We start from the raw sequence: 24,036 nt of genomic DNA, 5'->3' as shown, positions 1-24,036 counted from the left end.
CCTCCCATGCATGCTCCTTATCACCAAAAGAACTTACACCTACTTCTCTAGTGCAACACATCACTCGCCCACACATGCCCCCTACAGACTGGTGAGATAGTTCCTCACTGCCCCTGACTCTCAACCTACACCCCTTTTACTGAGCACCAGGCACCATACTCTGGGAAATGGGAATGGGACTTCACGCACCGGACACACTTTTGCTGCCACTACTGGTTCCCACCGTACTGCGGAATCCAGACACACTCACTACACTCAGGCGTTAACCACCCTCCTGAGCTAGCCATTTCTCCTCCACACTCCCTCTCTCCTATCTACCCACACCTCTGGGGACAGGAATAGGGATTGGGCACTGGACCCAGCAAGGGATTCCCTATCTATGGGAACCTCCCCACCTACTGGCGTCCCACCATGTCAATTTTTCTCTTCTGCCACTAAACATAAAAGCGCAGGAAACACCATTTAAAAATGACACTCCTGAGGAACAAAACTAAATCAAAAACAATAATCCCTTTCCATGTGACTATCTAAAATGCAGAGTTTGGTAGTGAAGCCAGTTGTCGCTGTGCTACTGCGCAAACACAAGTCCTAATCCTCACCGCTGGCAACCAGTTGTAGAAATGGTATCTCTGGTTGGCCAAGGATTGCGTCAAAGCCAGGCAGTGACCACCACTCTAATCAGGGCAAGGGAGTTACACGCCAAAGATAACCCCTGCTCACCCCCTTGGTAGCTTGGCACGAGCAGTCAGGTTTATCCCGGAGGCAATGTGTAAAGCATTTGCGCATGCACACAGCAGCAACATCCCAGGTACACTACAAAAGGAACTCCCGACAAGGCTATATAAAAATAACCTTTGTATTCTCATGACACATTAGGATAGTGAACACCTAACAAACACTGTGCCAACTGGCACCAGGCAATATTTTTCAAGTGATTATGTACAGCTGACAGGGCCACATGGACCACTGTCAAGACCATCACAAAGTGAACTTGGCAAAAGTAAATCAGATCATAAACGTACAACCAGTAACCACTGGTAATCACTGTACTCCACCTCAACCTGTAACATAAACTACATTATGCACAGTCACATCAGGCGCGGATTACATTCGGCACCAACCTCACCAGCATAAACATATTATGCAATCTCCTCACTAGTCTAAACACATTAGACCCTACCTCCTAAGTAGAGCTCACATTAGGGGCGTACCTCACACAGTGAAACATAATCTCACTAGCATAACCACATGAAATACAAAGTAGCCTCATAATCATAAACCATATGTAGAGGTATCAAAACAGGGTGCGTAAAACATACTAAATGCATTACATTTCCTAGCACCACATCACATGAGCACATCAATCACATTAGGGGCTTGCGCCGTATACATCTACCAGTCCCCCTGGCCAACTGGCCATCTCCAAAGGGGGCTCCAATGCCCTGTGTCCAGAATGTCAGGGCGCGCTGCCTAGGCAGGGACAGCCAGGGGTGCGCCATCTGGGCAAATCTAAACGTTGCAGCTGGCACTAAGTGCTGCGCAGCTGTGTCAGGGGCAAAGGAGCGCAACTCACTCCTTCAGACATGACCCCGAAGTCAAGAATTGTGGCCTAAACGGTGCAGCTGCCACGTACTTGCTGGGCAGCTGTAAATACTCAAATGAGGCCTGGCACCACTGTGCCACTTCTGTCACTCTCAGGGACTCTCTCAATACTGCAGAAACGTGGACACCACTGTGCCATACCACAGGGAAAAACATGGCCCCTCTGGGCCCTCAAGGAAGTAATTGCACCCATCGTTGAAGCCACACGGGGCTCTAAAAATAAGATTCCCTTGGCCACACGGGCCCCTGAAATAATTGTGTGCCACATAAACAGAATAAACTTGCCCTCAAAACATTGCAGCGGCCCGCAACTGCAGCGCCGCTGAGAAGCAATTAAAGGGAACGGGCAGCACCGTGCCTGGGGACCCCCACTGGAACCCTTTAAAAATTATGGCCAGGTTAGAGCCACACAGGGCTCTTTCAGAAGAGACTGTCCCCTCGGGATAGAGAGGCCCTCTGCCATTCAGGGCCGCTCGGGGGATGAAGCTGCCATGCCCCGGTCCCAGCCCTCACGTACCGGGCTCCAGCGCAGGGCGACTTCTCCTTGTGCCAATACTCGGCTTTCAGCGGGGCTCCCTCCCGATCACGGTTGCCCTGCTCACCACGCTGCCTTCCTCGTTGGGTGCAATGATTCACCCAGTCCCCAATCTCAGGACGGGTACTTCAAGGGAGGAGCTAGCGAGGCTCCATGCTGCCGCCTCCTCACTCCCCTTGGTATGCGGTGGGGGCAGGCACCAGCAATGTGCCTTGGGCCCCCTCCGCTGCCATCACCATACCTGTGGGGCTCTCCCAGCCTCATGGGAGCCCCGTACTCATTTTTCGGCCGCACTTCACTACCTCGATACTTCCTTCAGGCCTCACAAAGCCACGACCATGTCCCCACGAGGTTGCCTGACTTCCAGGTCGCATTTGCAGCGGCCCGGCAACGTTTTTAAAAGCGGCTCGGGCTGCGGTGGTGAAACGCGAGGTGGGCACCCGCAATTTACATAAAAATGAGCGGGGTGGGCACCCGCATTCGAGACCACATCAAAAACGGCAATGAGGGGTACGCTCCCTTCGAATCTTCATGCAGCCTCGGGGCAGCGAAGCTCCAGCGCCTCGGGGAATTCGGGCACAGCACTCCAGTGTGCAGAGAGAGGCCCAGGGGCACTTCAAAATCAATGCCAGCACTCACAATGTTCTGGGGCAACCCCAAAGTCCCATGGCTACAAGCAGTCCAACAAAAAGGTTCCAGGGCATAGCTGGGCGCAGGGAGGCAGCCTCCTGGCAAGTCCTCCTGGGCCCAAGCAGCAGCAAGCCCTGCGGGCTCTGCACCCACAAGCAGAACAGAAACATGGGGTCACAGCCCCTCTTTTATACACCTAATCCTTTGTCTAAAAGGTGCAGGCAATGGGAGAATCAGCTACAACTGGTTCAGGGGAGCTCCTGAGCACTTTGTTTTGCTCTGCCACTCTCTCCCTTTGACTGCACAGGCTAGGGACATCAGACGCAGGTGGTGGAGCCAGCATTGTGGAGGCAGACGCATCCTGGCTCCTGGAGTCAAGCACACTAGCCAGCACCTGTCACTCACATCACACTGCACACAGAAATGCCAACTTCTAAAAGTGTCACTTCTCCACTAACCACAATCAATCTGCGGACACCATTGCGCAGCATTCATTCTCACGAGTTCTCACATACCAAACTTGCCCCTGCTCTCCTCTCACATCTGGAATTACCATGGACAAACATATCCCCCATACATTCCTATGGGAGGGCAGGTCAGTCTCACCACACATACACAGAGAGCGCACGCACTTTACACACAACCTCAGTGAAAAAGTACGCAGAGGCCTAAAATCACCACACCAGGTTACAGAAACAGGCTAGGGGAAGGCAAAAGGTTTTGGGGTGAACCTGCCAAAAGGGCCAAGTCCAACAGTTAGTATTTGTGTTAAAAATATAGCTGATTTTCGTAATGTATATTTGAATGTTTTATAAGTAATTAATTTTATGTTAATTAATTGTTGCGTATTTTAGTTCTGTAGCGGGTTGTGAGTTCATAAGGGAATAGGATGGGAAGTAATTTAATTATAATATATTTATTAATAATTTTTTTGAAGTTATTTTTTTTTTAAAAACAGAAACATTGTGTTTTACTTCTGTAGCGGGTTGGGGGTTTTTAGGGGAATAGGGTGGGAAGTAATTTAATTTGTATTAATTAATTAATAATTCAGAAGTTCAGTCACAAGAGTCTATGGGTCGCAGGACCGATTGCAGTATGTTTCCCGAGGACCCCAAGGCTCTGATCATGGCTTCCTTGCTTGAGCTTTACCGGACCCCTCATTTGCGCGGATAGATTGGCAAAGTCATACTGTGCGTAGTCACATGAGGCAGCACCCAGGAGTTCTAGCAAATCTGGGCTGTTTCCACTCCAGTGATCCTTGATAAGTTGCACTTCCCTCCTTGCTCCAATGGGGCTCCAGTGATGTCTTTGATCCTCTGGCTTCTTTGGCTAGACCCACCTTGGTCACAGGAGCAATTTCTCAGCCCCGGTTGACGGCCCAAACCCTTGGCCTCAGCTTCTCCGGCTGCCCCATCTGGCATACACGTCCCTAGCCACGCTACTCACAAGTCCGGTCATGCTGACGCCTAAACAGCGCCCTGCACCCAGCCACCCTTGTGCTGCTGTGGGTGTACTTTGGGTGCTAACTCGGATCCCCCTTTGCCCTGATCCAAACACCAGGATCTTTACTCCCACAACCCTGTGGCCAGCTCATGAGCAGCTACCAATTGGAGGCCCCATTACCCCATTGGATAACATTGGGGCTCAGCACTCTGCAACCGACCACCCTAGTGCCACTGAGGGTGTTTTAAGAGTGCATCCTTGATCCTGGGGGAACCCAGGTTCTAACCCCAGAATACCAACTCCCACAAACAAGTGCATACCTGTAGACCGTTAACTTCATTTTTCTCCATAGGAATACATTGACTGTTTTTCCTTGAAAATGGTTCGAAGTGTGGAGTTGGTTTTGTATGAGAACATGAAAAACTGCAAATAACTAAGAACTGCTTTACTTATATTTTCTCTAAGAAATGTCCCAATCTGATATCTACTCTGTACTGCCTTCCTAAAGAGAAGACTTGTTACTCCAGTGAGGGCTTGGAGTAATCATCATGCATTGAGCAAACCGTTTACATCCAGTAAAGTTTTTGTGGTAAAACTGCTTTTCAAGTGCAGGCTTACAGCCTCAGGGATGACGGTAAAAAAAAAAAAATGTTGTAAAACAAAAATAAACAACAAATTGTTTCAAGCCGAAATAGGTAATAACCAGGTGCCTTCCAGCCTTTACATGTATGCTCATAGGTTGTCATACATGTAAAGGCTGGAAGGCACCTGGTTCTTGTGCTGCTGTAAGTCCTCATTTTAAGCGCAGAACGTGCGAAATAAAACACATCTGTAACGCCAAGGCTGCTAGAAGGGTTCACCTTCTAGTTCTGCGCTCTAGCGAGAATGAGCACTAAAGTGTTAGTGTTAGTTCCCCAATAATTCTTATGGCAAACCTCAGCCCTGAGTCATACTTGGGGTTGTCTCCCTACACTACGGGTGCTTGCAGCCTGACAGTGTATTGCAGGGTCCCTCGATGCACGTGAACGAGCAGTCATGTGGTTAAAGATTGTGCATGAGTCTATGTTTTCCCCTGACAAGCTGAATGATCCTCACATACAACCACTGCACACCCACAATTGCACAGTTTAAGGCCCTCTAAGCCCTCTTTACGATCTACCATGTTAACGTGTTCTTGCCGGGGCAGAGCAATTCGCTTCTCTGACGGTTTCCATAGATATGAAATGCACTCTGTTTTCTATGGTTGAAGCCAACCATGAGAAATGTACCTTTTTACCGCGCAAGAAAGGCGTCTTCTCCAAAATGGATTCTTTGGGAACTCTTGCTGAATGAACGGCAATGGGAACCCCCCCTTACCACCAGCCCTCCTCTGACAGGCTTTACTAGGGTGCAGAAATAATGCATTTCCTGCGCTCATACCATGCCCACACTCTAGTTTAGAAGTCCTTCTCAGGAAACTTTGTCCGAGGTGATGCTAGATGAAATCGAGTTTTAATGCTTTTTATTTGTCTTTCTTTCACTCTTAACTTTGCCTGGTCCTCATCTGCTGTTACTCTCACGCTGTGCATTTGTTTTTGGCTGACTTTCTCTACTCTCTGCTGTGTATGGACCATATTTATACTCTGCTACAGTATATGAGTATTTTTGTACGTTAAACATTAAGGTACAGTACTGTAACCATCTCCAGGGTTTAACATGGTTACAGCAATAACTATAAAAAAAAACGCATTTGCAATGTAACAGGTCTCGCATTTACGCAAGTTTTAGCTATTGGCATTGTAAATGACAATGCCTTTTATTTATAATTTGGTTTTTGAAACATAAATAAAAAACATTGTCATTTACAATGCCAATAGCTTAAACATGTGTAAATGCGAGACCTATATTCATTGCAAATGCTTGTTTTTTAATGACATTCTCGTGAGGGTTGTGTGCCATCTGTACTATTAAATTAAAAGAGTTATCATCCATTCTTTTGACTGCTTGACCAGAACAAAACAGACATACACTTGATTGAGGAACATAGACACATACAAAAAGCTATAATGGAACAGGAAGACACAAATATGGACAATAGAGTGATTTAACACAGACACATAGGCACTGGGTCACAGAGAACAGGCACAGGAACCGACTCTAGGACAGGGAGACATTGCGTCAGGAATTTTAAAAGATGAATACTCAGTGATGCAGATACATGCACTGATGTAGGGAAATGGATACCAGGATTATAACGCTGGAACAGTGAAATATGTGTGTGAGGAATAAAAAGACAGAGAGGGAAGCAAGGGACTAATAATTGGACAGAGAAACACAGACTTGGACACCAGGTGAGAAGAAGCCATATATGGGCACTGGAACAAGTCACAAACACTGACGCTGGGTTATCAATACCCAAACACAGATGCTGAAACTTACGTATACGAGAGCCGAGGGGCACAACCGGAGACTATGAGGCAAGAAGATGCTCAATGGGGTTGGTAAACAAAGGCAAGGGAGCAGGAAAAACTTAGGCACTTTGAAAGTGAGTCATGAGCTCCCTGTCAAAAATCTGGGTTCAAACAGTAGTTGGCATACAAGAATTATATGTTGTTGCATATCAAGCACAGAGTTAAAACAGGAATTAAAAATTTGCAAACATTCGTGACAAGAATTTTCAATTCTATTAAGGACAAGGAGGCGAGGATTATGCTTAGTCTCATTTCTTTACTGACACATAGCAGCCAATCACATTACAGTAAAGAAAAAACAGAAACAGGGCAACCATAGAGTACACCCCTAGTATATAAACAGTCTCAGAGGTAACCACTTCCTCTTTCTTTGTCCAAAATCCAAAATGAAGAACCAAGTAACATCAGAGGAACCCAGGAGAACATCATCCAAAAGGGCCAAAATCCGAAGTAGAAGGCGGAGGAACTTCCAAAATCCAAAGGAACAGGAGCAGGCCAACGAGGAGTAGAAACTCGCAGCAGAACTTCCACAAGGACGGAGCCGGAGGAACCTCACTTGGGATCAGAGCCTGAAAAAAGACACAAAGCCGTAATACACATCCTGTGTAATCATGAGCAAATAAGGGTGGGTATAGAAAAAATCAAAGCATTCTTCACATATCATTATGAAAGATTTTTTGAAGTATTGCATAGTAACAATCTAATCAATACATGCATAGGCAACGGGTGGGATAATCCTCGCCTCCTTGTCCTTAATAGAATTGAAAATTCTTGTCACGAATGTTTGCAAATTTTTAATTCTATGTCAGGACAGGAGGCTCCGATTATGCTTGTTCAAAGCTGATCCACTACTACAGACGCAACACTATTTATAGGTTTAAAATAAAAGGTCTTAAACACAGAAGCAGATGACCAATCTGCAGCCTTCATTATATCAAACAGAGTAACACCCATGGAATAGGCTTTGGACGCCATCGCACCCCGTGCAGAATGTGCGCCAAAAACAGAAACATCAATTCCAGCTTCAGTCATAAGACCCCGCACCCAGCGCGCCAAGGTAGCTGGAGAGACAGAGCGGAAAGGCTTTTGCAATGCAATAAAAAGTGGACCCTGCATGTCAGAGCGCAAAGAAGCAGTACTCACCTCATAAGCCTTGAGGCATTGAACCACACAGAGGTTGGGGTGAGAAGGGAAAGAAGGATAAGAAATAGAAGGTGTATTAGATTTGGTACGTCTGGAGAGACGAAAGGAAACTCCTTCAGGAGTAAAGCTGCGACCCGCCAGGTCCAAAGCGTGTACGTCTGACACGCGCTTGCAGGAGACCAAACATAACAACATAGTTAGTTTTGCAGATAATTGTTTGCGGGATAAAGACGCATTGGGAGGCCAGGCCTCCAAAAACTTGAGCACAACCGACACATCCCACAAAGTAACATACTTAGGAGTGGGAGGTTTCGCGAAACGAACCCCTTTAAGTAACCTGGAAACAAAAGGATGTTCACCTGCGGGTTTCCCATCTATGTGGGCATGACCCGCCGAAATAGCCGATCGAAAACCGTTGATAGTTGAATAAGCCAGACCAGAGGTGGCTAAGGAAGCCAAGAAATTAACAATCATGCTGATATCTGCTGAAACGGGATCAACTTGGTGTTGTGAACACCAATCACACCAACGCTTCCAAGACCCCTTATACCGTTTGTGAGTATTGGGAGCCCATGCTTCACTAAGGAGCTTGGAAGCGTCGCTTGAAAGGCCTGGGAGCGACCAGCGATCCCCGAGATCCTCCACGCGAGGAGTGGGAGGGAGCCTGAGAGGATCAGGGGATGAGGATCTCCGAGAGGGTCCAACAGGAGATTCCACAAAGGGGGAAGGAGAAACGGTGGAGCCGAACACATTTCTAGAAGGACCGGAAACCACGCTTGAGCCCTCCAGAGAGGGGCAATCAGAATCAGATCCGTCTGAAATCGTTTGGAGTAGGCCAATACCCTGGGAATCATCAGAAATGGAGGGAAGGCATAACAGAGGGTCGATGGCCACTGCTGGAGAAAAGCATCCGTGGCCAGAGCCTGAGGGTCCGGCCTCCAACTGTAAAAATGCGGAAGTTGCGCATTGAGGCGTGAGGCAAAGAGATCTAGTTGGCAAGGACCCCAACGCCGATGGAGAGCACGGAAGACCCGAGGATGCAGCCTCCAATCGCTGTAATCCCGGAGATGTCTGGAGTGCCAGTCCGCTATCTGATTGTGGCATCCCGGAAGGTACTCCGCAATAACAGTGATCTTTTTCTGCAGACAGAAGTGCCAAAAATCCTTGGCAATCTCCGCCAGTATTCTGGACCTGGTCCCGCCTAGTTTGTTGACATAGCGGACCGCTGAAACATTGTCCATCCGGAGGAGGACACAACAACTGGTTTGCAGAGGGGAAAAACATTTGATCGCAAAGGAACCCGCTAGGAGTTCCAGACAGTTGATATGAAGCGTCAATTCCTGAGGGGACCAACGACCCCCTGTCGAGATCGAGCCGCAACGGGCTCCCCAGCCCCACCGACTGGCATCGGACTCTATCACTAGATCCGGAGACACACCGAAGAGGGCTCGGCCGTTCCAGGCCTCCATGTGGTCCAACCACCACTGCATCTCCCTTCGGACCTCCTCCGTAAGAGGAATCTGATCGGAGTATCCGAGGCCTTTCCGGAGATGAAGAATTTTTAGGCGCTGCATTGCCCTGTAATGTAGGGGACCCGGAAAGATCGCCTGTATGGAAGAAGCCAGTAGACCGACTACACGTGCCAACGACCTCAACGACACAGTCGGTCTGGAAATAACAGATGTCAACTCTCTCTTGATAGAACGCATCTTTTGGTTGGGCAAGAGAAGCTGACAAGACATCGAGTCGATCTGAAAACCCAGGAAATCTATACGCTGGGACGGGATCAGCACTGATTTCTGAACATTGATCAGGAACCCCAGAGACTGTAAAAGAGTGATGGACAATTCCAGATGTTGAATAAGTTTGATTGGACAATCCGCCATAAGGAGAATATCGTCCAGATAAATAATCAACCGGACACCCAGAGACCGCAGATGCTCCACAACTGGTCGTAACAGCTTCGTGAAGCACCAAGGTGCCGACGAAAGACCGAACGGGAGAACCTGATACTCGTACCAGACTCCCTGCCAGCGAAACTGAAGAAAACGGCGATGCGGTTTGTAAATCGGAACCGAGAGATATGCATCTTTGAGGTCCAGCCTGACCATCCAATCCTTTTCTCGAAGGAGATCCCTCAAGAGATGGATTCCCTCCATTTTGAAATGTCGATAGACGACTCCCCCGTTGAATTCTTTCAGGTTGAGAACAAGGCGAGCACCTCCTCCTTTTTTCTCGACCAGAAAGACAGAGCTGGCAAACCCCTGGGGATGACGGGTGGTCGGAATCACCGCCCCTTTTTTGAGAAGAGAATCTATCTCCTTGGAAAGACAAACTTGATCTTGAAGATAAAAACTCAGACAAGGAGGGGGACAAGACTGATGCATCGGGTGATAGAATTCTATTCGGAACCCCTGAACAGTTTGTAGCACCCAAGCATCGCCGGAGAGCATGCGCCAAGTCTGCAGGAAAAACTGAATGCGACCCCCCAACATCACCTCGCATGCAGGAATCAGCCTCACCTGTAGAGTGGGAATCCTGGTACTGTCCCTGATGACCACCGGAACGTCCTTTGCCGTACTGGCCTTTTCCCTTTCTGGAAGGATAGAAGTTGGCTCTTGAGGAGTAACCTGCGTCGTAGGAGCCTCTGTGTTGAGATGAATTGCCCCTCTGGGACTGACTGGCAGAACCACGGCCGAACGAGCGTCCCCTACCTCGTCCGGCCTTTCCAAAAACCGGACGCATGGCTCTCCGCAAGGAGGCCTGCGCCTTGTCGATGCCACTAAAGGTTGATACAAAGCGCGTGAGTTCCTTAAGGAATGGTTGGCCAAACAGGAGGCCGTCCGCCTCAGGGCCCGACTCAGAAGTGGCCAATTCAGAGAGCCTAGGGTCAAGCTTTAATAAGATGGACCTGCGACGTTCCGCAGATATCGCACAATTCGCATTACCTAACTGGCAAATTGCCCGTTGCGCCCATTCTATCATCTCCTTAGGGTTGACGAGGGCAGAAGCTTCCTGGGCTCTGTAACCTAGGTCCAAAATTTTTGTGAGAGGCCCAAGGACGTCCAACATCTTATCCTGGCAGGCCCGCCAGGATCTATCTAGGCCCTTCTTCGGGTCCTTGGCATATTTTTTCAAATATGTGACCATCATTGGGTCAACTTCAGGGGTATCAGCTAAATGAGCAGACAAATCAGGCCTCGGGCATTCCGAGCGCAGTCTGGCACGAACCGAAGCCTCAAAAGGCTGACGGATATGTGCCTCAATGTAGGCAGCTACAGCCGGAGAAGGCCCCCATGATGAAGAGTTGGGGTGAACAATGTCTGCCGGCTCGAAATTAAGCACTGGAGGACGCTCAGGGGCGTCCACAAAATGCTCCTTACAGACCCGTTTTTTAGGTGGAGGGGAAAGATGGTCTGAAGAAGCGGAGGATAACCCATTGTCCGAATCAGCCTCCTGAAGACCAGCAGTCGTGGATGGCGCAGATGCTAAACTTTTCGCCAGACGCTGAAAATCAGTCTTGTGAGGGTTAACCGGCGACTTCGCCGTCTTCTTAGAAGCAGGCAACCAGCCCTGCTGTTGAGCATAGAGACTCAGATGACGTTTCAAAGGGTTAATAGCACGTACTAGTGCTTTGTTGACTGACTTTTGAACACCCTTATCCAATTGTTCAACTAAGTCTTGTTCCAAGGAGCCTTCCTCCTCATCAGCATAGTAGTAGTCGTCTTCCACGTCATCAAAATATTCAGCCATTCTACACCAAGGTAGAGGTAACAGCCCACAAGACGACTAGAATATGGAGTGTTGGAGACACCAGTCAAGGGGGAGTGTATAACCCCAAAGCAGGCTTAAACGCAGGAAAAACCTGCCTTGATAGCAATTAGAACGTGGAGGGAGCCAAAGCCTGCACCAAACTACACTCTAGGCAGAGCCTATGCCAAGAAACACCCTACCAAAGTCCTAAAAGACCTCAGCGTAGGACGGGGTTAACTGTACTGACAGGTTGTGGGCAAACGTCAACAAACGCCTTCGTCAAACCAGCTGAAGAGAAAAACAGCCGGAAATGGGACAGCGCGCATGCGCGACTGTCGCCTGCCAGTTAGAACCGTCAAAGAGCGCTCGCGCTCTCAAAACCAACGGAACCCCTGCTCCCGCTCCACAAACAGCGCGCGAGCAGCTGGGAAGCGCTCGGCGACTCAACGGAGGTGAAACACACGCTCCGGTAAACAAAGCAATTGCACGCTGGAAGCCGGCGAAAAGACGCGACTAACAACACCGGAGCACAAGCCCCAGACGCGCGTTACACACAGCGCAATGGCAAAGCATAAAGCGGCAATAATCCACAAGGCACAATAACAATAGCCAAGCAATGAAATTCAAGTAAGTAAGATAATGCACTTAACTGGCTGCGGAGCAGCAAAGAAAGAGGAAGTGGTTACCTCTGAGACTGTTTATATACTAGGGGTGTACTCTATGGTTGCCCTGTTTCTGTTTTTTCTTTACTGTAATGTGATTGGCTGCTATGTGTCAGTAAAGAAATGAGACTAAGCATAATCGGAGCCTCCTGTCCTGACATAGAATTCGAGTTAAAGTTATTAGTAGCCTTGTGGAGTCTAAACAACGTGGGCCTGAGGTCAGGGCCCTCTAGGAGCACATAAGCAACTGGACAAAGATGGATCCAAAATATGTTATATATCTGGGTTTTTTCTATCAATAACGAAAGGCAATTCATTGCAGTGCACCCTTACCTGCCTGAAACAAGCAAGGATGACGAGATGAAAGGTACTGTGCAATGCCACCAAGAAATGAGCGAAAAACCAAGGACTTTCACGGTTTGTCCCTCCTAAATAACTACAGTGATATTACTGGAATTACATACAGTAGCAGAATTGTTGTAGACCGCCATAGGTTTCTCCCAGAAATATACCCGCCCACAATAAGTTCAAGGTCCTTATTGATTGGTTCGTTCTTGAATTGACCATAGACTCTCTCTGCAGTTTGTGTAAAAGGCACACTTACTTTAAAGACATGGTAGAGGGCGCATGAGACAGATGCCCGGATTCTGCCAGTTCGATTGCATGTTTCTTCTCCAGTTTCTGATAGAGCAGCACGATGCTGGAGCTCGGCTGGCTGTGGTCATTGAGCAGAATCCTCTGCAGGTATTTGGTGTTGAAATACTCAAATCTGCAAGGAGACAAGGTGAACAGAGACTCGAAGTTATCCCTTTTAACCAAGTGTAATTGAGAGGATCTGGGATTTAGAACAAGTAGTGTAATCGTACAATGCCTAACTCACTGAAGAGAATAAGATGGCGCTGCCATGGTTACAACAAGTGATGCTAAGGTTGGCGCTGAAACAGGAAAAGGCTCGCACCTTCCTCATATTATTTTTACCAAGCCATTTTTTTCCCACAGAGAACCACATTTTTACATACATTTATTTAAAAGTCAGAGTTCAACAAACGTTATTCCTATGTAGAAAAGCCATTCCCAATTACGAACTGCAACGTTATGAAGAGCTGCACAGAACATTCACAATGTGGTACAGAAGGCTTTGGATACTCACACTTGGTTGCGATTAATTACCGTTTGGGCACCCTTCTTAACTCTTTTGCAGTATAACATTGGGTAACACACACGCAAGCTGAGTACTAGTTGCTTGTTCACCATTGATTCTAACTCATGTTATTATTTTTACTTGAGACAATGTGCGATTCTTCCATCTAAGACCCAGTATATATGTCACTTTCATTTGCAGAATGTTCCCCTGACGAAGGGCAGAACTCATGCCCGAAATGCATTGGGATTAATTAAAATACGGGGATAAATATGGATTTGAACATTCACTAAACTTAAGTGAACATCATGATGATGTAATGATGATTCATTGAATGGAGTAAACTTTGATAAAGGACTGTTGGTCATTAAATTAATCAACAACTCATTGTACCTTCTTCATTATATTCAGTCAAGAACAAACCAAATCTTTGGCTTTTTACGCCGTGCAAATGGGGGACAACTCTTATTCAGGAGTTGCATCAGTTTGACGTTTACTTAACACTTCAAGGAACAGAAAGTGAAGCCCCGGTAGCACGCGACACTTATTCAACCCACAGATTACTCTGAACACCCCAGGTCGTGCGTGTCCTTCCATTGAATTTATATACTTACTGTCTGTCCTCCGACACGGCACACCCACATTTACAAATATGAATTATGATACTATAACAAACCTTACAGACTCTAAAGCAGACACCTTTGCATTCTCAGAAGACGATGCCAATAAAATATATGGTCTTATCAAGGAAGATATATCGCCTTCGTCCAACACCATAAATAAAGAAAGCAATATTAAACAGCTATTGTATTTATTGAAGAAAGAATCCAACCAAAGATTACACGCCAGCACGCTTGTTAGATACCACCGTGCCCATCGCATCCCTAGGGGCCTGAGAGTCCTTTTAGGACCTTTATTATGCAAGAACAACTCCCGCTTTGTTGAGAAATGGTACGCCATTCTCAACAAATGCTCTTTAGACCTTATCTTGTTGATAATTGAGGAGCTATCAAAAGCCCTGGAAGAACTCTCAGCTGAGATTAACCTCATCAAAACCGAATTGACTGACACCATGGAAGCCATTGACTTCAACAAACTTTGGATGATATTAATGTACAACTACACAAATACACTCAAGAAATTCAGGAACGTAAGATCCGTAAGTTTAAAAGAGACACTATTGACTACAAACTTGGCGAGGTATACACTTGGGCAGAAGTGCATGCCCGCCGCCGTCAAACCCAGCCATACAACCCATACTCTGCTACAGATACTGCTACATCGAATCACAATTCAGAATTTCACAACACAAAGAAGGACCAGTTGATAAATCTCTTACAACAACCAGCACCGCGGTTCATTTTTTAGAGGAAGGCCCAAGTGGGCAGGACGACCCAGGCGGGACCAAAACTGTAGAAAAACCAAAAGAAACCACAGAGACCAAAAACAATCGTGGCAAGAAGAGATAATGGACTTTAACAACTTAGTTATCAACATCTCCTCTCAAAAGCTAGCTCAATTTGAAATACAAACCTTACAAAAGGGACAAACGTTTGTACCCACAACAACCAAAAAACACCCTTGAATTAGAAATCAGTTTCTTTAAGCTTATGAGAAATATCAGACTGAGAAATTATTTTGAGAATGTGGTCCAAGCAACCACCCAAGAAGATGACATGTTAATGGGCCTACGGCCACGAAGTACCTTTTTAGCCCCAGTAAGTCACAAAATCATTGACACCTTTGAAAACCTAGTGAGACAAGAAATCACTTCGCTCAAATTCCAACAGACTTCCAAACATTGCAATCTTACTAAGAAAGATAGAAGCATCTTGAAGAGACTCGATAACAATCGTTCTAAAATGTGCCAAAATGCAGATAAAGGCGGGGCCTTAGTTATCATGGACAGTTCATACTATCGAGAACAAGTCTTGCTACACGTTTCGGATACCAACACTTATGCCAAATTGGATTACAATCCTAAACAAGAATTTAAGGCTCTATTGTTGAACATCATACACAAAGCATTGGATGAAGGGATCATTACAGATAGGGTTAAAAGATATCTGATCCAAGAGAACCCCAGGTCGCCATCACTGTACATGCTACCCAAAATCCATAAGAATTTACAGAATCCTCCATTCCGACCTATTGTTTCCACCAAAGGCAGTATTCATGAGCCCATCGGAAAGTTTATTGACAAATATTTACAGCCCATCGTTGCCAATATTCCATCATACATTCGAGACACCACTGACTTCATGATCAAAATCAAAGCCATTTACACTGACCCTGAAGAAGAATTATGGCTTTGTATAGTTGATGTGAAATCACTGTACACTTCAATCCCTCACAATCTGGGCATAGAAGCCATTGAGCGAGCTCTCCTTCATTCTAACATTTCACCCAAACTGCAAATACTGCTGATGGAACTACTGATGTTACACTCTATCAGAGTTACTTTAAATGGGATGAAAATTGGTACTTACAGTTGAGTGGCAAGTCCATGGGCAGTTGTGCGGCTCCAGTCTATGCCAACCTGTTCATGCACCACTTCGAACAACAACATATTGTCAACAAATCAATCTGGTTAGAGCATGGTACGATTTTTCTTCGTTCTATTGACGATATCTTCATCTTATGGTCAGGTACAGCTAACTCACTGATGCAATTTTTACATCAACTTCATGAGATAGATGATCGCGCACAGTTTACATGGATGTCCAACTACAATTGGAACATGGCAAATTCTCTACCAATCTATTTAGTAAAGATACAGACCGAAACAGCATTCTACACTACACCAGTTTCCACCGTCCAGGTTTAAAGAACAACTTACCCTTCTCCCAATTCTTGAGAGTTAAACGCATTGTATCTGATCCTGAGGAATGCGACAAACAAATTAATGAGATGTCCAGCAGATTCAAAAACCGTGGATACCCTGAAGAGATTTTGGTACCCTGCCAAAATAGATGTGATGCCCTAAATAGACGGGACTTACTGTCGGCTCAACCCAAAAAAGATATGAACTGCATGGTAGTGGTTTCCAACTACTCAACAACCAGCAATAAGTATTGTAACATCATTCTCAAGCATTGGCAATTACTCAGTAGAGAGACAGATTTCAGAGGTCTTTTTGAACACAAACCGATTTTCTCATATACCGGAGGACTAAACTTGAAAGATTTGCTTACATGTACCCCAGAAGACCAGCAGGCTACCAGATATAAGGGCTTGGTACCATGTCACAATTGTAGTAATTGTAACAATTCCATACCTGGAAATTCTTTGCATCACCCCATTAAGGGTTCCACCATAAAACTGAGAGTCAATGCGACATGAAACACTTCTAACGTTATCTATTTACTCAAATGCCCTTGTGGCCTATGTTATGTTGGCCACACAGAAAGGAAAATACGCATCCGTATTTTGGAACACAAAAGCAACATCAGAAAAAACAATTTGAAATCTACAGTGGCTTCACACTTTGTGGAGAAAAGACATAATGTTTCACAACTTCGCTTCCTCATCCTAGAAGTTATAAAACAGGTTGAAGGCAGCCACAACAAGAATAGACTCCTTCAAAGAGTAAACTTTTGGATACGTTATCTGTGCATGATGCAGCCTAACGGGCTGAATGACAGAATGGAATTTCTGTGTTATCTTTAATATAGTTCTTTTATACGGTGATATATAACTTGTTTTTCTTTACAGGTACTTCAGTATATTTGTTTATCATTTTTATGTTTGACTATTACCTTTATTTCATGCATATGTATAGTTGTCTCTTGCATCTCTTGTAGTTCTATAGAGGTCTCTTTAGTGCACGTGACCCTTTTACCATCACGTTTTTCACTCACATTGACTCGCGTTCTTATCACATACTCCACTATAAGATGGCGGCCACACTTTTTGTTTTACCAGTCCTCTTTTGATGTTTACACTTGACTGCGGTGTGTCCGCTCGTCAATCCTCTCCCTATTTATTAGTCGAGTGTTTTCTCACACCGTTCATCCTCCTTCGGCTGTTCGATGTGCTGCCGTACAATCTCTAGCGTTTACAAGCTCTCGTAATCTTCCAACAGTAAGTACCTCTTCACGAGGACCCGATTTTTGTTCGGTTTAGCACTTCAGTTTTTTCCTACCTAATATGTTTTTTTCCTTAGCGTGAACAGTTTTCTCTACTGTTGTTTACACGTGAGATTTCATTTTTTGTCATCCCGCTGCACCCAGCCCCGCATGTTTCCACTTTCACCTGCACCGTTTTAGTGGTTAGTAATCTGTGCTCGTATGCACGTCACATCGGTCCCCCAGCACTTCATCCTCCGACCGCTGTAACTTGCTCTGTTTCACGTTGTGTCCTATGCCTCATGCACTCACATTATATTCCTTATACTTACGAGACCTTGTTTTCTGACTCACCCTTGGTCGCGAATAATTACCGTTTGGGCACCCTTCATAACTCTTTTGCAGTATAGCATTGGGTAACACACATGCAAGCTGAGTACTAGTTGCATGTTCACCATTGATTCTAACTCATGTTATTATTTTTACTTGAGACAATGTGCGATTCTTCCATTTAAGACCCAGTATATATGTCACTTTCATTTGCAGAATGTTCCCCTGACGAAGGGCAGAACTCTTGCCCGAAATGCATTGGGATTAATTAAAATACGGGCATGAATATGGATTTGAACATTCCCTACACTTACCTGTGAACATCATGATGATGTTATGATGATTCATTGAATGGAGTAAACTTTGACAAAGGACTGTTGGTCATTAAATTAATCAACAACTCACTGAACCTTCTTCATTATATTCAGTCAAGATCAAACCAAATCTTTGGCTTTTCACGCTGTGCACATGGGGGACAACTCCTATTCAGGAGTTGCATCAGTTTGACGTTTACTTAACACTTCAAGGAACAGAAAGTGAAGCCTCGGTAGCACGCAACACTTATTCAACACACAGATTGCTCTGAACACCCCAGGTTGTGCGTGTCCTTCCATTGAATTTACATTCTCACCTGTTGCCATGACTGCCATGTCGACCTCAGGAACCGTTATTTGCTCGGCAGTGGAGTGGCACAAAATAAGCAGGCCTTGACCCAAAATATGTTGCGAGGCGTCTCAGATCTCCAAAAAAAGAGGTATATCTCCTTAGATATAGGTGCTCGCCTACTCCAATAATTTAATTGAGCATGTGGTTCTGATTTTTAGCAGGATCTGTGGCCTCGGTGTTAATGACAATGAACACCCCCTTGGATCAGTGCTCGCTGGAATAATCCTGACCTAGCAGACCCAGCTGCCTATTGCTGTTCCATGTGCAGTGCATTGGCCAGCCCTCTGGCTGATGGAGGTACACAGGTTCCACCGTTATCCACCTGGAAGCGGTGGGGTATTGCCCGTTTAGACTCGGGTGAGTGGTGGGCAGGTTGGTTCCGAAAGTGAAATGCATAGAAAGTAGTAAGAAGCATTTTAGGACCGATTAACAACATAACATGTTCTAGACACATAAACAACACAGGAAGTTATGCGTGTATGTATGTGTAGTCTACAACATCTAACATAATTAACTGTGACTCACGTATGAATACACGTGTCCCAATACTTATCAACACCTCTTTGCTCTTAATATACATGGGTGGTTTGCACATGTTTTCCAAATCTCAGCCTTGCGTGTTTTATCCACAGGTTCATTACGTAAGCATATTGTAGAAAAAACACACATTCACCGTATTTAAACTATTACATACTTCATTAAAAATGGTTTGCACACCGCCTCCCTTCTTGCACATATCTTGTAAATATAACTTAAACTGGTATACTCCAAAGCATGTTCGGTTTTACTTACGCAAATTGAGATTAGTGTGGCAAGGTACGAGGAACTACTGCATGTTCTAACCAATGCCTACACCTAGAAAAAAACTTTTGTCAAGTTGTTCCAATTTGCATTCAATTTTACAACATGGATTCCTTCATATAAATACAATGAAAATACACCACTTACCAGATTCTTTTTGTATTTTCATCAACTTCATCAATTAATAAATCATTTTAAGGTACGAGATTACAAAACAATTATTGTAATTAGAAACTTGATTAAAATAAATAAATAAAATAAAAAACAAAAGTTAAAATCATTGTTATTTTTAACACCAACAACTCTAACTTTAACAAATGCAAGACCGATTGCATTGCAAATGCTTGTTAACACATATGTCATCCTTAAGGCAGGCCCTGGACAGGCCCTAAGGCAGGGTGGAGTGTATTTAAAAAGTTGGGCATGTACTTTTGAGTTTTACATGTCCTGGTAGTGAAAAACTATTTCGCTCCCCAAACGCTCCTGGACCTGTCTTTAGCGAGTTCCTGCCCCAAGAGGTGTCCCTTCAAATCCTGGACCCTTGATGTGGTTCTTGAGCTCTCAAATTCAAGATTTTGGGCTCTTCGTGACTGTGAATGGGCTCATTTGTGCCAGAACTGCGCAGCTTGCATGGAAAATCAGCATGAGCCACTGCAAGTTCGTCTCCTCACACAGCAAGAATCGATCGCCTGGGTGGGTTGCCAACATGAGTCACCAGCCCATCCATCTGCTCCTTATGCCACACCACCCACCACCATTCACTCTCTTCTTTTCCCGACGATCTTCTTCCATGCGAACTGAACTCTTGGTACAAAACATGAAAAGGTAAACCTTCTGCTGGACTAATCTGGACTGTAACCAACCCACGCTCCATCAGAGTCTTACTTACTTATGCTTACTTGCCCTTCTAGTGTATAAGCCATTAACCAGGATTCTCTAGCCATCTCTGTCCTAGGCTTTCTTTATATCTGATGCCAGGTGTAACCCATCTCCCTGCAGTCAGCCTCGAGGCCTCGTCTCCAGGGATTTCTTGGCCTTCCTCTTTAAGTTTTCCCTTGAGGGTTCTAGGTCAGGGCTTGCTTGGTGGTGTTTGATGTGGGTTTCCAGGGGGTGGGACCTATCCAGCGCCAATGTCTGTTCACAATATATTAATGAGCAGGAAGTTGGAAAGTCTGCTGCCGTAGGTTGTTCTTGCTGATGATGTTTGGCTAGCGAATTTGGAGTTTCTGACCAAATCCACTCTGTGATGAGGTGTCAGTGCTTGACATTCAGCCTGGATACTGAAGTGCTCAGGTCTGAGACAATCAGTGACACTCCCCCGCATCCAGGGGGGGGGCTTTGAGGTGTTTTGCAGGATGAAGAGGTTAATCCCACAGGAGCTGTGACATCTTCAGCCCAGCAAAGTTTAGTTCATGCCACCAGGAGCCTGCACACTTATTGCTTGTCTAGCTCCTGGATGCCTGACCTAAAAGAAGTTGGGCTGTGAGAATTGCCTTCCCCGCCTCACTCTTTGATGAGGTATCAGTGATTGACCTGAAAATAAAGAGTGTCTGTCAGGCTGACCTTACTCAGCCTGACAGACACTCTTGTTTTTGGCCAAAAAGTGAGGGTGTGTGGCCCCTTCACTACTTAGCACTGGCTGCTGCTGGTTTGTGAGAGTAGGACCAGGTCATCTGCAGGATGAAGAGGTTACTCCCACATGAGCTGTGACATCTTCAGCCCAAAAAAGTTTAGTTCATGCCACCAGGAGCCTGCACACTTATTGCTTGTCTAGCTCCTGGATGCCTGACCTAAAAGCAGTTGGGCTGTGAGAATTGCCTTCCCTGCCCCACTCTTTGATGAGGTATCAGTGATTGACCTGAAAATAAAGAGTGTCTGTCAGGCTGACCTTACTCAGCCTGACAGACACTCTTGTTTTTGTCCAAAAAGTGAGGGTGTGCGGCCCCTTCACTACTTAGGACTGGCCGCTGCTGGTTGGTGAGAGTAGGACCAGGTCATCTGCAAAGTCCATTCCGAGCTGGGTACAAGGTGTACACTAGGTCCCATTTCTTCTACTAGCTGTGGATCTATTCATTTTCCAGTCTATGGCCAGCAGGAAAAGAAAAGGGGAGAGAAAACAAACATGTAGGAGTCCGGTCCTCACTTGGAGGCTTCTGTGAGTCATCATCCATGGACTATCTTACACGTCATTCCCTCAAAGAGGCATAGGAGTTTCCAAGTGGTCTCTCTGTCCACGTTGTCAAATGTCTTCTCATAGTCAATGAAGTTAACACAGAGAGGGGAGTTCCTTTCCATCCACTGCACAGTGTTGCAATCTAGTCTGTGAAGAATCTATCTATGTAGACACCAGCTTGCTGGTCTTACAACTTAACTTTGACTTGTTCCTTCATTCTGTTCAGGTTGACTATGTTTAACAATTTGCCTGGGGTTGATAGAAGAGGTAATACTCTATAGTTCATGCAGTTACTCTGGGTCACCTTTCTTGGGGATCTTGATGAGATATCCTTCCTTTCAGTCTGATGGTATCTTTTCCTCTTCCTAGATCTAGCCGAACAAAGGGTAGAGTATGTCTACTGATGTTTCTATGTCTGCCTTTCATGCCTATTGCCAAGTCCTGCTGCCTTCCCATTTTCCCAGGTGTGTAATGGCTTGGTTGGTCTGCTGCATTCGATTGGCAAATACTTGTCAGCTGGCTGTATCTGTCTGGTGGAGACTGTGGTACGGGCTGGTTCAGCAGTTTTTCAAAGTGCTCCACCCATCTTTGATGTTGGTCTTCATTACCCATGATTGCATTCCTAGCTTTGACATTAAAAGGTGTTTCTGGCTTCCTGTATCTGCCAGAGAGTTTTCTTTTTATGTCGTAGAGTTCTTTCAATGTCCATGTCTTGCTGCTTCCTGGGCTTCTGTAGCACGACCATCGAAGAATCTTTGCTTGTCTGCTCTTAACCTTCAATTTGCTTCCTTATTGGTTTTGGAGTATTCGCCTTTGAGCTTTTGCTTCTTTTGCTCTTTTTCGGCTGGTGTTGACTGCAGCTTTCTTTTTCTTTCTCTCTTGGATTTTGCAGAGAGTCTCTGTGGAGATCCATTCTTTATGTTGATGTTTCTTGAGACTCAGTACTTCCTGGCAGGTTGGTGTCACTGTTTCTTTGATATTCTCCCACTGACTTTCTACTGGGTTTCTGTCATCTTCTAGTTCTTGCAGGACTTGAAACTTGTTACAGAGGATGACTGACTATTCACTATTTTTTGTGCATCTTTGAGGAGGGTGGTGTTATATCGCTGGCATTGGTTTGTCAGTTCCATCCATCTTTACTTCAGCTTAGCCTTAGTCTGGCCTTAACAAGGTGATGGCTTGACACTACGTCAACTCCTCTCACCACTCTCAGATCCTGCAGGGACCTCGAGAACTTCTTGGCAACGCATAAATGATTGATCTAATTCTCTGTCATTGCAGTTGGCTTGAACGTTTGACTTTGACCTGGTCCAGCATGATCAGAAAGCTCTACATTGCAGTTTAGTGTTTCAAAATTCATAACTCCGGTGCAACAGATTGAATTTTTGTTGTTTTGTCTTGTTTTATTTATTACATTTTGCTCTATTTTTCTAACCTGCTGTGGGATATTTTGTGTGGTGTTTCACTGTTTTACTGCTTGAAGTCTTACACAAGTACTTTACACATTGCCACTCGTTTATGCTGGACTGCTTTGTGCCAAGCTACCAGGGTGTTCAGCACAGATTAATGCGGGATGTGCTTGTGCCTTACTCTAACTAGGATTGTGGTTACTGTTTGACCTGGGCTCAGACTGCAGTCAACCAGTAACTCCATTTCTAACAGTTTTTAAATCTAAATATTGCCTCTGGCCTTCATGCACATTACTAAGTTACCATATGAATGGTAAGAGGATAAAAAACTAAAGAACAGGAGGCCTTGGTTGTAGGACTGTGACAAAACAGATGTGGGCCCCAATCGTGATTGGGTTGCAAAGGTAAGCTCCAATTTTAGCACCTTTAATTCACAATATAGTTGGACGAATCATGATAAGGCCATTGGAATATGACTGATTCATATTACTGGTAGACAAGAAAGAGAAAACCTCCTTGTCCACCTTTTCATCTCATTACGTGCTCAATAGCCTACCATGTTTCAACTGACTACTCCTCCACAGATAATATCTAGAGAGCACCCCTCCATTTCCCCGTGGAACACTGATTGTTCTGTAAGGTGGGGTTGTGCGGCAACTTTAGGGTGTCAGTTTGTAGTGGTGCCTAATTACTGCAAAATTCACAAAAATAGCCCCCTGTTGAGTCAATGGGATTGATGGGTCATTTTGGGCAACATTTTATTTTGTCTAGAGAACCGAAAACCCTGAAAACACTGTCCTTGAACCAAGGCTGCAATTGCAGCATATCAGATTATTTGACCAACCTGAGTACCTTTCTGTAAAAAGAATCATATTTGGAATCAGTTACCTGTAAAAATGTCTGCTTTACTGACTATGACGTATTCCTATGTCTTTCATTTAGAGGGTATTTAAGCAAATTGCTCATACCACCTCTTTTCAATACTACATATAATTCTAGAAAATAAAAGGGGATATTTAAATTTGATTGATAACTGTCCCTACTGTCCAGACCCGATCTCTATCCCAGGAACAAAGCAGGAACACTATGCTTAGTCTTTAGATAAGTCAAGGTGGGGTGGATTGTTTGTTTCATAGCCATAAACATTGTTTTGAACTCCTTGCCATCCTGTAGGCTTTCACATGCTGTCACCGGCAATACCTTTGGGTTCTCCATTTGCTTTTCACATTGA

At 45.3% G+C, this 24,036-nt stretch overlaps 1 protein-coding gene across 1 annotated transcript in view; it reads right to left on the bottom strand.

Annotated features, from left to right (window-relative positions):
* The window catches only part of LOC147718779 (sodium/hydrogen exchanger 2-like), a 537,314-nt gene that overhangs the window by 67,674 nt on the left and 445,604 nt on the right, over positions 1-24,036 (bottom strand). The window contains exon 7 of the mRNA XM_086918760.1: positions 12,823-12,987. Coding sequence (XP_086774886.1) covers positions 12,823-12,987 — 165 coding nt within the window. The remainder of the gene's footprint in view (positions 1-12,822; positions 12,988-24,036) is intronic.

The sequence above is a fragment of the Lissotriton vulgaris genome, chromosome 4_1, assembly GCF_964263255.1.
Source record: "Lissotriton vulgaris chromosome 4_1, aLisVul1.2, whole genome shotgun sequence".
Taxonomy (NCBI): domain Eukaryota; kingdom Metazoa; phylum Chordata; class Amphibia; order Caudata; family Salamandridae; genus Lissotriton; species Lissotriton vulgaris.
Note: the sequence above shows the minus strand (reverse complement) of the source record. Positions and strands in the feature narration are given on the sequence as shown.